Source organism: Sphaeramia orbicularis, chromosome 9 (genome assembly GCF_902148855.1).
Source record: "Sphaeramia orbicularis chromosome 9, fSphaOr1.1, whole genome shotgun sequence".
Lineage (NCBI taxonomy): Eukaryota > Metazoa > Chordata > Actinopteri > Kurtiformes > Apogonidae > Sphaeramia > Sphaeramia orbicularis.
The window spans coordinates 47,400,608-47,413,842 of record NC_043965.1 but is presented as its reverse complement, the minus strand read 5'-3'; the positions used below and the strand labels follow the sequence as shown (position 1 = coordinate 47,413,842).

Sequence of the window (13,235 nt, the reverse complement as noted above, 5' to 3'; positions counted from 1 at the left end):
GCAACATAACTCAAAAAGTTATGGACAGATTTGGATGAAATTTTCAGGGTTTGTTGGAAATGGGATAAGGAAGAAATGATTAAATTTTGGTGGTGATCGGGGGTGGGGGGGCCCACGGGGGGGCCACTGATCAGCCTTGGCGGAGGTCTGCGCTCTCCGAGTGCTTCTAGTTTATTATTTAACACTCTTTTATTAAATAATGTTAGTTTCTTTGTTGGGATTGAACTAAAATAATGTTATGTTAGTTATGAACATATAGAACATGAACATTTGAACAGGATCTTAAACTGTAATGTCTATAAAACTGAATTTCAGTTTTAATACAGGAAAATTTTGTGATATAACATTAGATCCTGTTCTGATCAAATATGTTTAGTATTTGTGCAGATTTCTGGTGTAATTCAATTCTTCAAAGAAATAATCATTTAAAAAGAAACAAACAAAAAATTGCCTTTATAACAGTTTCATGATATATCGTGATATATCATATTGTGATCCTAGTATTGTGATTTGTATTGTATCGCCAGATTCTTGCCAATACACAGCTGTGTGAACGCAGCCTAACTGTACTATTTTAATTGGTGTTTGAGGAAAATGCCTGAACAGACTCTGATGATCAGACTGATTTTATGGTTCTTTTTCAATGTTGACATGATGACCTTTTTTTACTCATGTGACAAAAGATGTTGAGAACATGTCACAATAATATCCGTACATAATTCCGTGTTTACTCAGCCTTTAAAGATGATTGACTGTGACGGAGTGTTGAACTGCACATGAACCAGCCCCAGTGGTAAACTGCACGTCACAGCTTCATCCAAAAACTTACTCAGATCAAATGCTAATGCTGCACTTTTTTGAAGATAAACCTGGGCTTGTGCTTTTATATCTTGACACTTAATAATTTATCAGCGGTTCAATAGCGTACGTCTGCGTCTGTGCATTCTCCTCTCAGCGCTGCACTTCTGAATGTGAGCGTCGCAGTTTGTTTTGTTTTTTTTCCTACAAGGGCCCTTTCATTTCAACTTGTCATGTTTCTGCAAAGCCTGGCATTGTCAATGTTCCCAGACACAACTGAATTAGATCAGTCAAGCGGAGGACACACACACACACACACACACACCCTCTCACACACACACACACACACACACACACACACACACACACACACACACACACACACACACACACACACACACACACACACAGAACGTCTACTGCAGGGCTGTTGACTTCACTGACAAGAACAGAGGAGGAGAATCCAAATCTGTCCATGGCAAATACCTCTAATTCTACAAAGTAAATGAGGGTTTGTTTTCAGACCACAAATGCATAAAAGGCTGCAGCAGGAACAACTTTCACACTTTAGCATAGACCACTGTTTCTCATTGGGACACCATGGGGGGGGGCGTTTGGAACGAGAAAGCTGAGAGGGGGGGCGCTGAGACCTAACCACCCCCACCCCGGTCGAAAACATCATTTGGAGGGCGGATGGATGCGATAAGTAGGATAATGATGAGGTACGTAGGCGTTACCTATGGAGCACTATAACCCCCCCATCAGAAAATGATTTTGGGGGTTGGGGGTAGGGATGGGAATCATTAAGAATTTTAACAATTCCGGTTCCATAATCGATTTTGCTTATCGATCCGATTCCTTATCAGTTCTCTTATCGATTGTCATTGGGTGAGGGAATAAAAGAGTACAAACGGGTGTGTTTGCATGAACTGTCTTTTATATTTACATCTGCACAGAAAATAGAACATATACAGTATGTACAAATAATAAAAACTGATGACGCCAGGCCCGATTTTTGGGGGGGGGGGGGGGGGGCAGTAAAAGTGAAACTAAAGACGCTTTACTGATTCCTCTATTGCCGCGTGTCGACTATGTCGAACCAGTTCGACTCTGCTCGGCTCGGCTCCCGTTGTTGTGCACCTCATTTCCTTTCCCCTCCCTTCAGAAACTTGTATTTGAGGGGGTACGACGTTTGTTGCCCGCACTGGAACCGGAACTGGGCCCGGCGTTCACTCTGTCGCTACATTCACAAGCGTCGCTATGTAGCGTATCAAATACGTGACATTCCTGTGAATGAATCACATGCTGTGGACGAATGTTTGAGGGTACTAGAGGGATTCCACCCTTTTGAAGACATGGAAGCTTTGCCAGTGTTCCCAGTGGACCTGGAGTCGTCTTTTTAGACCGTTTCTGCCTCAACGCCATGTTGGCTACGTTCTGACCAAAACAATGCAGCGTACGTGTGACGTCATCGCACATGCGCAACGAAGGCAGAATCGATAAGCAGAATCATTAAGCAGGCAGGCAAACGATTCCAGGGAATCGAGCTACTGGGATCCGGTTCTCAAAAAGAACCAGTTCTCGATTCCCATCCCTAGTTGGGGGGCGGCAGGAGGCTCATGATCATGTAAAGGGGCATTTGTTGAAAAAAGGCTGAGAACCACTGACATAGATTAAAATGATGCTTTTGTCTTTCCCAAGGGATTTATCACCATTTATTGTAATATTATCTCCTGTATTTTACATATGTAATAATTTCAGCTAATCTACCAAACCTCTCATTAACTGAACATAAACCCAGTGGTTCCATCCACTGTCATTGACCCAACTCCATGGGTTTTACTGGCGAATCAGTGTTGTAGAAGATGACGGTGTTTCCACGGTAACTACAGAGCCTCTGAACGTTCAAATGGGTCATATCTGATGACCATGAAAAGATGAAAAACTGTATTTTACAGCAATTATTTACATGTATTGCTAGAATTAGTGGATCAACAGGTGTTGAAAAAAGGTCGAGAACCACTGACATAGATTAAAATGATGCTTTTGTCTCTCCCAAGTGATTTATCACCATTTATTGTAATATTATCTCTTGTATTTTACATTTTTTCCAGTATAAATCATGTATTTTCTTATATTTATTTAATGATCATTTAGATGTTCATAAAAGTTAGGTAGGTTATTATACTATATATACGTATATATATAAAACACAGAAAACTGAAGAAAAAGTAACGTTTTCAGTCATATATACATATGTATGAACATAAAAGTAATTGAACAATTTATTTATTTTGTTTTCAGCTTTATTTAATCATAATTTACATCTAAATAAAAATACGATTGAAAAGAAAACTAATGATAATCTTTGCGGTTTTTAGAGCTTTTCAATGATATTTTACACCATATGTAATAATTTCAGTTGCAGATTTAACCCTTAACCTAAAACTAGTTTTCTGATAGGATTTTTCTCTATATTTTACTCTCTTTGGAGATTTATGACCATTTTTTGTAATATTATTCTCTGTATTTTTTATTTTTCAGTATAAATCATGTATTTTCTATATTTAATTCACTGATCATGTGGATGTTCATTAAAGCTCAGAGTAAATTCAAAGGTTATTTTATCAAAAAACAGAGACAACTGAAGAAAAAGTGATGTTTTCAGTTAAATATATCATTAAATGAACATGGAAATAACTGAACAATTTATTTATTTAGTTTCATTAATTAAATTATTATTTACTTCTAAATAAAAACAATATAGAAGGAAACTAATGATAATCTATGCTGTTTTAGAGCTTTTCAGTGATATTTTAGATCATATGGGTTTTACTGGTGAATCAGTATTGTAGAAGATGATCCTGTTTCCACGGTAACTACAGAGCCTCTGAATGTCCAAATGAGTCAAATCTGATGACCATGAAAAGATGACAAACTGCATTTTACACCAATTATTTACATGTATTGATAAAATTAGTGGATCATCAGGTATGAAACGGTTCTATCAGTAGGTGTTTTAGGTTAAAGGTGGATGTTTGGGTCTTTATGGGTTAAAATAAAATGTATTGTGCATAAAAATTTAATCAGAGGCATTTTCTTGCTACAGTATTTGTAATTATTTTAGTCATTCATGAACAGTTCATGTTCCCTTTAATGATGAAGGAATCCAGGGAGGAAGAAAACAAGCAATCAGTGTTTATAAGCCGATGAAAACGGTGAGTGAATACAATCATCCGGACGTCTGTGAACCCATTTAAGGAAAAGATTAAAAGTCCAAGGCTCTGTGTGTCGTATTTACAGCAAATCTGTGGTGGACAGAGAGAAGAAAACATGTGAAACAAACAGAGAATGAATACATGTGAAACAAACAGAAAGAAGAATACGTGTGAAACAAACAGAAAGAAGAATACATGTGAAACAAACAGAGAATGAATACATGTGAAACAAACAGAAAGAAGAATACATGTGAAACAAACAGACAGAAGAATACATGTGAAACAAACAGAGAATGAATACATGTGAAACAAACAGAAAGAAGAATACATGTGAAACAAACAGAGAATGAATACATGTGAAACAAACAGAAAGAAGAATACATGTGAAACAAACAGAGAATGAATACATGTGAAACAAACAGAAAGAAGAATACATCTGAAACAAACAGAGAAGAGTACATGTGAAACAAACACAATGAATACATGTGAAATAAACAGAACGAATGCATGTGAAACAAACAGAGAAAATGAATACATGTGAAACAAACAGAGAATGAATACATGTGAAACAAACAGAACAAATACATGTGAAACAAACAGAAAAAAGAATGCATGTGAAACAAACAGAGAATGAATACATGTGAAACAAGAGAATGAATATATGTGAAACAAACAGAATGAATAAATGTCAAACAAGAGAATGAATGCATGTGAAGCAAACAAAGGATGAATACATGTGAAACAAACAGAGAGAATTAATACATGTGAAACAAACAGAATGAATACATGTGAAATAGATAGATGTTGGCTCCAGATACTGGAGCCTGAACAGTTTTTATTATTTATTTATTTATTTATTATTGTTTTTATTCAGTGATAGTTAAAGGAGCCATGCTCTGTTTCCCTAACCCCAGTGCATGTGTGAGCAGGTCTGAACCACTGGAACAGATAATAGACATTACTGCACCGTCAGAGGGTTCACAACACACTCATTGTCCTCCATGAAGCTCCTTCTTCACTCAGATCCTCTTTCAGACGACCCTTTACTGCATGAAATACCCTCATCAACTTTAGTATAATAGAACACAGAGCTGGTGGCCTTCTCTAAACTCTAAAAGAATATTAACTGGGCCCTGTAGAATTCTAACAACATTCTGTTTAAAAACTTGTATTGATCCCCTGTGGGAGACAGTCAAAGCAATGCAGCAGTAATAAAACAGCAGTGGCGGATCCAGGAAAAATGGAAGGGGGTGGGGGAGGTGGGGGGTGCTGGTGGTATAGGCCAGAGGTCGCGTTAACTGAAAATATTCCGTCATTGACAGATTCTTTTTAAAGATGATGGAAAATTCTGAAGGCCGTCCGATTAAAATACTTTCACACAACACTGTGAAAAGGATCACTGGTTTGTCTCTGAACGCATCAAACAGTTCATAACAGCATCCTACCTGTATAGAACCCTACAGCACCTGTACAGAACCCTACAGCACCTGTATAGAACCCTACAGCACCTGTATAGAACCCTACAGCGCCTGTATAGAACCCTACAGCTCCTGTATAGAACCCTACGGCGCCTGTGTAGAACCCTACGGTGCCTGTATAGAACCCTACGGCACCTGTGTAGAACCCTACAGCTCCTGTATAGAACCCTACGGCGCCTGTGTAGAACCCTACAGCTCCTGTATAGAACCCTACGGCACCTGTGTAGAACCCTACAGCGCCTGTATAGAACCCTACGGCACCTGTATAGAACCCTACAGCGCCTGTATAGAACCCTACGGCTCCTGTATAGAACCCTACAGCTCCTGTATAGAACCCTACAGCACCTGTATAGAACCCTACGGCTCCTGTATAGAACCTACGGCGCCTGTGTAGAACCCTACAGCGCCTGTATAGAACCCTACGGCACCTGTGTAGAACCCTACAGCTCCTGTATAGAACCCTACGGCGCCTGTGTAGAACCCTACGGCGCCTGTATAGAACCCTATGGCTCCTGTATAGAACCCTACAGCGCCTGTATAGAACCCTACGGCACCTGTGTAGAACCCTACAGCGCCTGTATAGAACCCTACGGCACCTGTATAGAACCCTACAGCGCCTGTATAGAACCCTACGGCTCCTGTATAGAACCCTACAGCTCCTGTATAGAACCCTACAGCACCTGTATAGAACCCTACGGCTCCTGTATAGAACCTACGGCGCCTGTGTAGAACCCTACAGCGCCTGTATAGAACCCTACGGCACCTGTGTAGAACCCTACAGCTCCTGTATAGAACCCTACGGCGCCTGTGTAGAACCCTACGGCGCCTGTATAGAACCCTATGGCTCCTGTATAGAACCCTACAGCGCCTGTATAGAACCCTACAGCACCTGTGTAGAACCCTACAGCTCCTGTATAGAACCCTACGGCGCCTGTGTAGAACCCTACAGCGCCTGTATAGAACTCTACAGCGCCTGTATAGAACCTTACAGCTCCTGTATAGAGCCCTACAGCTCCTGTAAATAACCCTACAGCACCTGTATAGAACCCTACAGCTCCTGTAAATAACCCTACAGCTCCTGTATAGAACCCTACAGCACCTGTAAATAACCCTACAGCGCCTGTATAGAACCCTACAGCTCCTGTATAGAAACCTACAGCACCTGTAAATAACCCTACAGCTCCTGTATAGAACCCTACAGCACCTGTAAATTATCCTACAGCACCTGTATAGAACCCTACAGCACCTGTAAATAACCCTACAGCTCCTGTATAGAACCCTACAGCACCTGTATAGAACCCTACAGCACCTGTAAATAACCCTACAGCGCCTGTATAGAACCCTACAGCTCCTGTATAGAACCCTACAGCGCCTGTAAATAACCCTACAGCGCCTGTATAGAACCCTACAGCTCCTGTATAGAACCCTACAGCACCTGTAAATAACCCTACAGCTCCTGTATAGAACCCTACAGCACCTGTAAATAACCCTACAGCTCCTGTAAATAACCCTACAGCTCCTGTATAGAACACTACAGCTCCACTGTTCACCTCTACACTGAACACAACACTGTTACTTCTTTGAAATGACTCCCCGTTTGTCCACCTGTAGTCCCATTAGTCCACCTGTAGTCCCATTAGTCCACCTGTAGTCCCATTAGTCCCATTAGTCCACCTGTAGTCCCATTAGTCCCATTAGTCCACCTGTAGTCCCATTAGTCCGCCTGTAGTCCCATTAGTCCCATTAGTCCACCTGTAGTCCCATTAGTCCACCTGTAGTCCCATTAGTCCCATTAGTCCACCTGTAGTCCCATTAGTCCACCTGTAGTCCCATTAGTCCCATTAGTCCACCTGTAGTCCCATTAGTCCGCCTGTAGTACCCCCCCTGTCCAGTTGGTGCCAGTGTGCATATTAATCAGTCATTGTCAGGTCTTGTCTTGTTGTTTAGCTGACTTTAGCCCCATATTACATATTCATTGCGGCAAATATACTAACTGGATGCAGACCCTTAGCGCGCAGTGTTAGTAAACCAGTTTGTACATCTTTTTGTGTGTGCACTGAGTTTGCACACATTGTTATACAAGCAAACCTTTAGTAGATCCAGCCCAGTCCAGTGTTTTTCAACCTTGGGGTCGGGACCCCACATGGGGTCACTTGGAATTCAAATGGGGTTGCCTGAAATTTCTAGTAATTGATCAAAATTAAGAAAACCTTACTAATAAAAAAATATATAGTGAGTTGAGAGACATGATTACAATCCATAACAGACATGACATACAGTGAGTCTGAAACTGCAGCACTGTGGTTCTGTTTATCTGTCAAATGTTCATTGTGGTCAGTTTCAGATGCTGCAGCTCTTTCATAATTCATAGTTTGAGTTCTTGTTTGTTCAGTATTAATTGTCAGCCTTGTAAATCCAAGCTGGACTGACTGTACATATCCTGACCAAGGAAAATCCAATTCTCCCTTTGTGCAGTAATCTACACCTGGCTTTTCTGCCTTCGTCCATAATAATATACATTATATAGACTAAATGTGTCTAAAACTATCATTTATTTGCAACATAGTATAGCAAACTATTACATGATCAAAAACAAATTATTTTAGCAACAAAAAAAAAAGTCTCCGTTTTCAATGTCTGGGGTCGCCAGAAGTTTGGGTTGTTAAAATGAGGTCATGAACCAAAAAAGGTTGGGAACCACTGCCTTAGTCTGTACTTTGGAAAACAGGTATTTCCCCCTCTCCGTTTTCAAAAAAACCTTGTGCACACGTGACTGTTTTCAGAAAAAAATCCTTGTTTCCATGTTCTTGTACAGGGGTTGGACAAAATAATGGAAACACCTTCACCTCAAGATGATAATGCCCCAATCCATACAGCTAGAATTGTTAAAGAATGGCATGAGGAACATTCTAATGAAGTTGAGCATCTCGTATGGCCGGCACAGTCCCCAGACCTCAACATTATTGAGCATTTATGGTCAGTTTTAGAGATTCAAGTAAGACGTCGATTTCCACCGCCATCGTCTCTAAAAGAGTTGGAGGGTATTCTAACTGAAGAATGGCTTAAAATTCCTTTGGAAACAATTCACAAGTTGTATGAATCAATACCTTGGAGAATTGAGGCTGTAATTGCCGCAAAAGGCGAAACTACACCATATTAAATTATATTTTGTTGATTTTTTAAGGTGTTTCCATTATTTTGTCCAACCCCTGTATATCTACAACGTCAAGAGCATGAAAGCCTGTAGATGGCAGTGTGGTGAGACCATTCAGTACCTTTAACCAATCACAATCCTGAAAACAACCACAACAAAACCATACTTTCAGTACTTCACACGTGATGCAAATGTATTTCCATTGAAAACTTTCCTTCTGTTTACATGCAAACGTGAAAACAGAGATTTGCCGAAATCTCTGCTTTGATCTGAGTTTTTAGAAACCATCATTTTTGGTGGGTGTGGCCATCGTTGTCATGTAAACAATAGGCACAAGCGCAGAAGAACCTCCATTTTTGCCGGATACTTTTGATTTTATTGTATGTTTTTGAGTGCCTAAATGGTTTGCCTCCCCTTTACCTTTCAGAGCTTTTAACTGCGCTCATTCCATCCAGAGAAACCCGATCCTCAAACCTCTTAATATTAGATGAACCTGCCTGAAAACCAAGGGGCCGTTTACATGGCGTAGGACTCAGTCGACTCAGGGAAGATTTCATCGCGGATTAGCCTTCTGTTAACATGGAAACGGTGCCTAGAGTGCCTGAATCCGGAAACTTTTGATACCAGGGTCCAGGGTGGAACGTTATCAATACGCTCCGCATTTCAGCTCCGTGTTAATGCGAATCGGAGCGTTCCGAGGTAAAATATGACGTCACCGCATGCGCACGCAGCCAAGAACCGCCAGTTAACCCACTCCAGGCCAGTTGGTGGTGGTAATGTGCCTCCAAGCTGGTTTGCCAGCCTCTGACACAATAAAGCTGCAGAAAAATAAGGAACAACCACAACAATGGCCGGTTTCAGAACAACATACGTGCTGCTAACTGTGCTCAGTTTGCTGTCGCTTCTCCACCAAAAGTTAGACTTACACACTACACTCTTACCAGCGGAGACGCATTTCTTATATTCGCCAATGCCTGAGTCAATCCCTAACGTACCATCGAAGGAGGACAGTTAGGGGATCGCCAGCTACTGGTCTGGCATGGCCACTACAGCGTATCCAGCCGTCCTCGTGGACTCATGTTAACGCAGATCATTATCATAGCGGCTTCGTCTTAACGCGGAATGATTTTATAATGCACAGGAGAAATCTTTGCGGAATTAGATCCTAGTGTTGCCGTGTAAACGTACTCTAAAGGGGACAGGTCATTTTCTGTTCAGGTCTGAGGCTCTGGAACACATGTTCACAATCCACTGAACATTTTAAAGACGCACCTATTTGCACTGGTTTTTAATACAAGTATTTGACTTGTATTTATTTGATCTACTGGTGGTGTTTTAGACATTCTATCCTATTGATGTTGCATCTGTTTTTACCTGTTCTAGTATATTTTATTCTTATTTTTACTATTTTTGCTGTATCGTGTATTTTACTTATATCTTTGTAAAGAACTTTGGGCTAAACGTACTAAATGAAAATACTTTTTTTTTTTTGTTCAAAGTGTTTTTATTACATATCTAGTCACAGAAAAGCATAATACAGTCATTGTTTTTTTTTTTTTTTTCTTTTTTAACCCAAACCCATGAACATTCCCACCCAGTTGCACCAATAAATAAATAAATAAATAAACAAACAAATAAATGAATAAATAAGGAACACAGATATTAGTCACAGACTCATATTAATAAGACTACTGTGGAATAAGTGAGGGTTCTACCTCTTTTATGTGATTCAGAACAGGTTGCCAGGTACTTAAAACTTATTGCCTCATCCTCTTATAGAATATCTGATTTTTTCCAATGTTAAGTGACGTAAAAGATCCTCAAACCAAGATTTAAATGTTGGAGGTTGTTTATCTTTCCATTTTAGTAGTATTAGTCTATGAGCTAGAAGAGTGGTGAAGGCAATTAGATTTTTAGATTTTTAAAAGAATGTAATGTAATGCCAAATATTGCTATTGTTGCCTCAGGTTCAATATGAGACCCTGTTACATCAGAAAGAAATGTAAATATAGACTGCCAAAAGTTTTTCAGATTTGAACAAAACCAGAAGATATGAGACAATGTGGCCGGTTCAGCTTCACAATGATCACAAGTAGGATTCAAGTCCGATTTAATTTTTGTCAACTTCACTTTCGACCAATGCAGCCTGTGAACCACTTTGAATTGAATTACTCTGTGTCTTAAACAGATTGAGGATGAGTGAATGTTGTGAAGTACAGATTGCCATACATCTTCAGAAAACTCTGTGGCCAATTCTTTCTCCCATTTTCTTTGAACACATGCCAAGGGTTCCAAATTAGAGGAATTGATTACAGTGTATATTTTACCAATTGTCTGTTTGGAATGTAGATTTATGTCCAAAATAGTTTCGAGAAGTGAGTCAGGTGGCTGGGAAGGGAAGTAGCTGAATGAACTGCAAAGCTGGAGATACTTGAAGAAATGGGAGTCTGGAATTTGAAACTTGGCTTTTATTTGCTGAAATGATGCAAAAAGTCCATCAACATGCATGTCCTTCAGTGTTCTCAGTCCTTTTGCTGTCCAAATATCAAAAGAATGATCAATGACAGAAGGAATAAACATAACATTTTTTACATTAGGAGAGTAAACTGATAAATCATTCAGTGATAGACTTCTTCTAAACTGCATCGATAGTTTAAATGAATGTTTAACCATGGGTTTAAAGACAGTTCAGATACAGGTCAAGACAGAGGTAATTTCAAGCAAAGTAAAGAACATAAAGAACCAGATCGGCATGATACATTCACAGGACTCACCCATTTAGGGCAGTTGTTAAGAGGAACCTTAAGCCAATGCAGCAGTGCATGTGCGTTGGCTGCCCAGTAGTAATACTGAAAGTTAGGTAATGATAGTCCCCATGTTCCTTGTTTCTTTGTAAAATATTCTTCCGGATGTGCGCAGTTTTTCCGTTCCATGTGAATGATGATATTAATTTGTCTATAAGTGAAAAAAATGATTTTGTCAAAAAAATGGGTATAGATTGAAAAATGAAAATAAATTTGACCTTGACCAAAACAGTATGTACTGGTACCAAAACTTCCTGTGTGAATCTTCTAGAAACTAGATAACATCAAATAAAAAGGTTAAGATGGAAGCTCTAACTCTTTCAGTGTTGAACAAACAGATTAAAAACAACTGTTGTTGTCTGTGCTCTTTTGGCCCGTTAGACGGTGCGGACCATCCGCCGGCGCCGTTGCTACCCACCCACCTGGAAGCGCTGGGTGTTCTTCCTCTTCCCCGGCACCACCATCGCCACCTCAGCCGTGGCCCTGTACGCCTTCGTGGAGACGGCGGACAACTACTTCTACATCCACAGCATCTGGCACATGCTGATCGCGGGAAGCGTGGGCTTCCTCCTCCCACCTCGCGCTAAGCCCGACGCCAAGGTGACCCCGCTCAAACGGAGGCGGGGCTGCGGCTATCAGCTGTGTGTGAACGAGCACGAGGAGCTGGGCCTGGTGGACCCGGCTATCATTTCCATCAACAGCATCTGCACCAGCTGATAAACTCCCCCTCCCACCTTTGACCTTACTGACACTTCATTGCCTTCTTTTACTTGGGAAATTCACACACGGGAAAATAAGCCACAGAACTTGAAACAGCAATGTACATACTGTAACGCAGATGTGACACATTGGATTTCTTTTTTCTGTTGTTATTGTCATGGTAATTACTATCAATACAACTGTAATTATTATTATTCTAATCTCTAGTGAAAGTTGTGCAGATGCATTGTGGGTGTACAGTGACACACTGTTGTTTGTGAATATGTATTTAAAGTTAAAGCTGAAACACTGCTGCTATCTGACGGTGACTGTATACTGCTTCTGTTGGTTATTTATTGGTGGTCTTGTATAAACGGGCCAATTCTTTTATTGTTGGGGCACTATCGGGGGTGATGATGGGGGGCACGGCTTTTCTGAAATTCTTTTGAAATATATCTTTTGCACTGAGACACAAGATGTTATTCTGTACATTTTTTATAACACTATAAACTACAGTGAGCATCACAAATGTAAAACCTAGTTGTCATGTGGAATGTTAGACTGTCTCTTTTGCAATTGCAATGTACTGCTTTTACACGAATGTGCTCATTGTTCTCGACGGGAACAAATCCAAAGTCCAGCTGCCTGTTGAAAGACAAAGGGAGTCAGGATTTCTTTTCCAGACCTCAAACCAAGACCTCACCTCCCTGTTCTTTTCTGACAGGACCTGTGCGACACCACGTTCATAAACAATAAATGTTTTCTTTCTTTGCCTCGGTATTACTTGTGCTTTTAAAGCTGTAAATGTAGCACAGACATGGTTCTGCAGTACTCAGCCTAATGGAAGCCCGTGGTGTTCAGACAGTCAGATGAGAGGCTGTCAGCTCCGTCCTCCCAGGAATAGACAGAGAAAGAATGAATTCTCCTACAGAGCAGCGCTACGAAGGCAGCTTTCACTGGATATACTGTCTACAGCAGGGGTGTCAAACTCATCTTAGTTCAAGGGCCATATTTAGCCCAACACAATCTCAAGTGGGCCGGACCAGTAAAATTATAACATAATAACCTATAAATAATGACAACT

General features: G+C 40.4%; 1 protein-coding gene across 1 annotated transcript in view; it reads left to right on the top strand.

The window, feature by feature from the left end:
• Positions 1-12,931, top strand: part of LOC115426238 (transmembrane protein 8B-like) — a 93,539-nt gene extending 80,608 nt beyond the window's left edge. Inside the window, exon 10 of the mRNA XM_030144242.1 lies at positions 11,834-12,931. Within this exon, the coding sequence (XP_030000102.1) occupies positions 11,834-12,169 (336 nt within the window). The 3' untranslated portion in view covers positions 12,170-12,931. The remainder of the gene's footprint in view (positions 1-11,833) is intronic.
• The last annotated feature ends 304 nt before the right edge of the window (positions 12,932-13,235 follow it).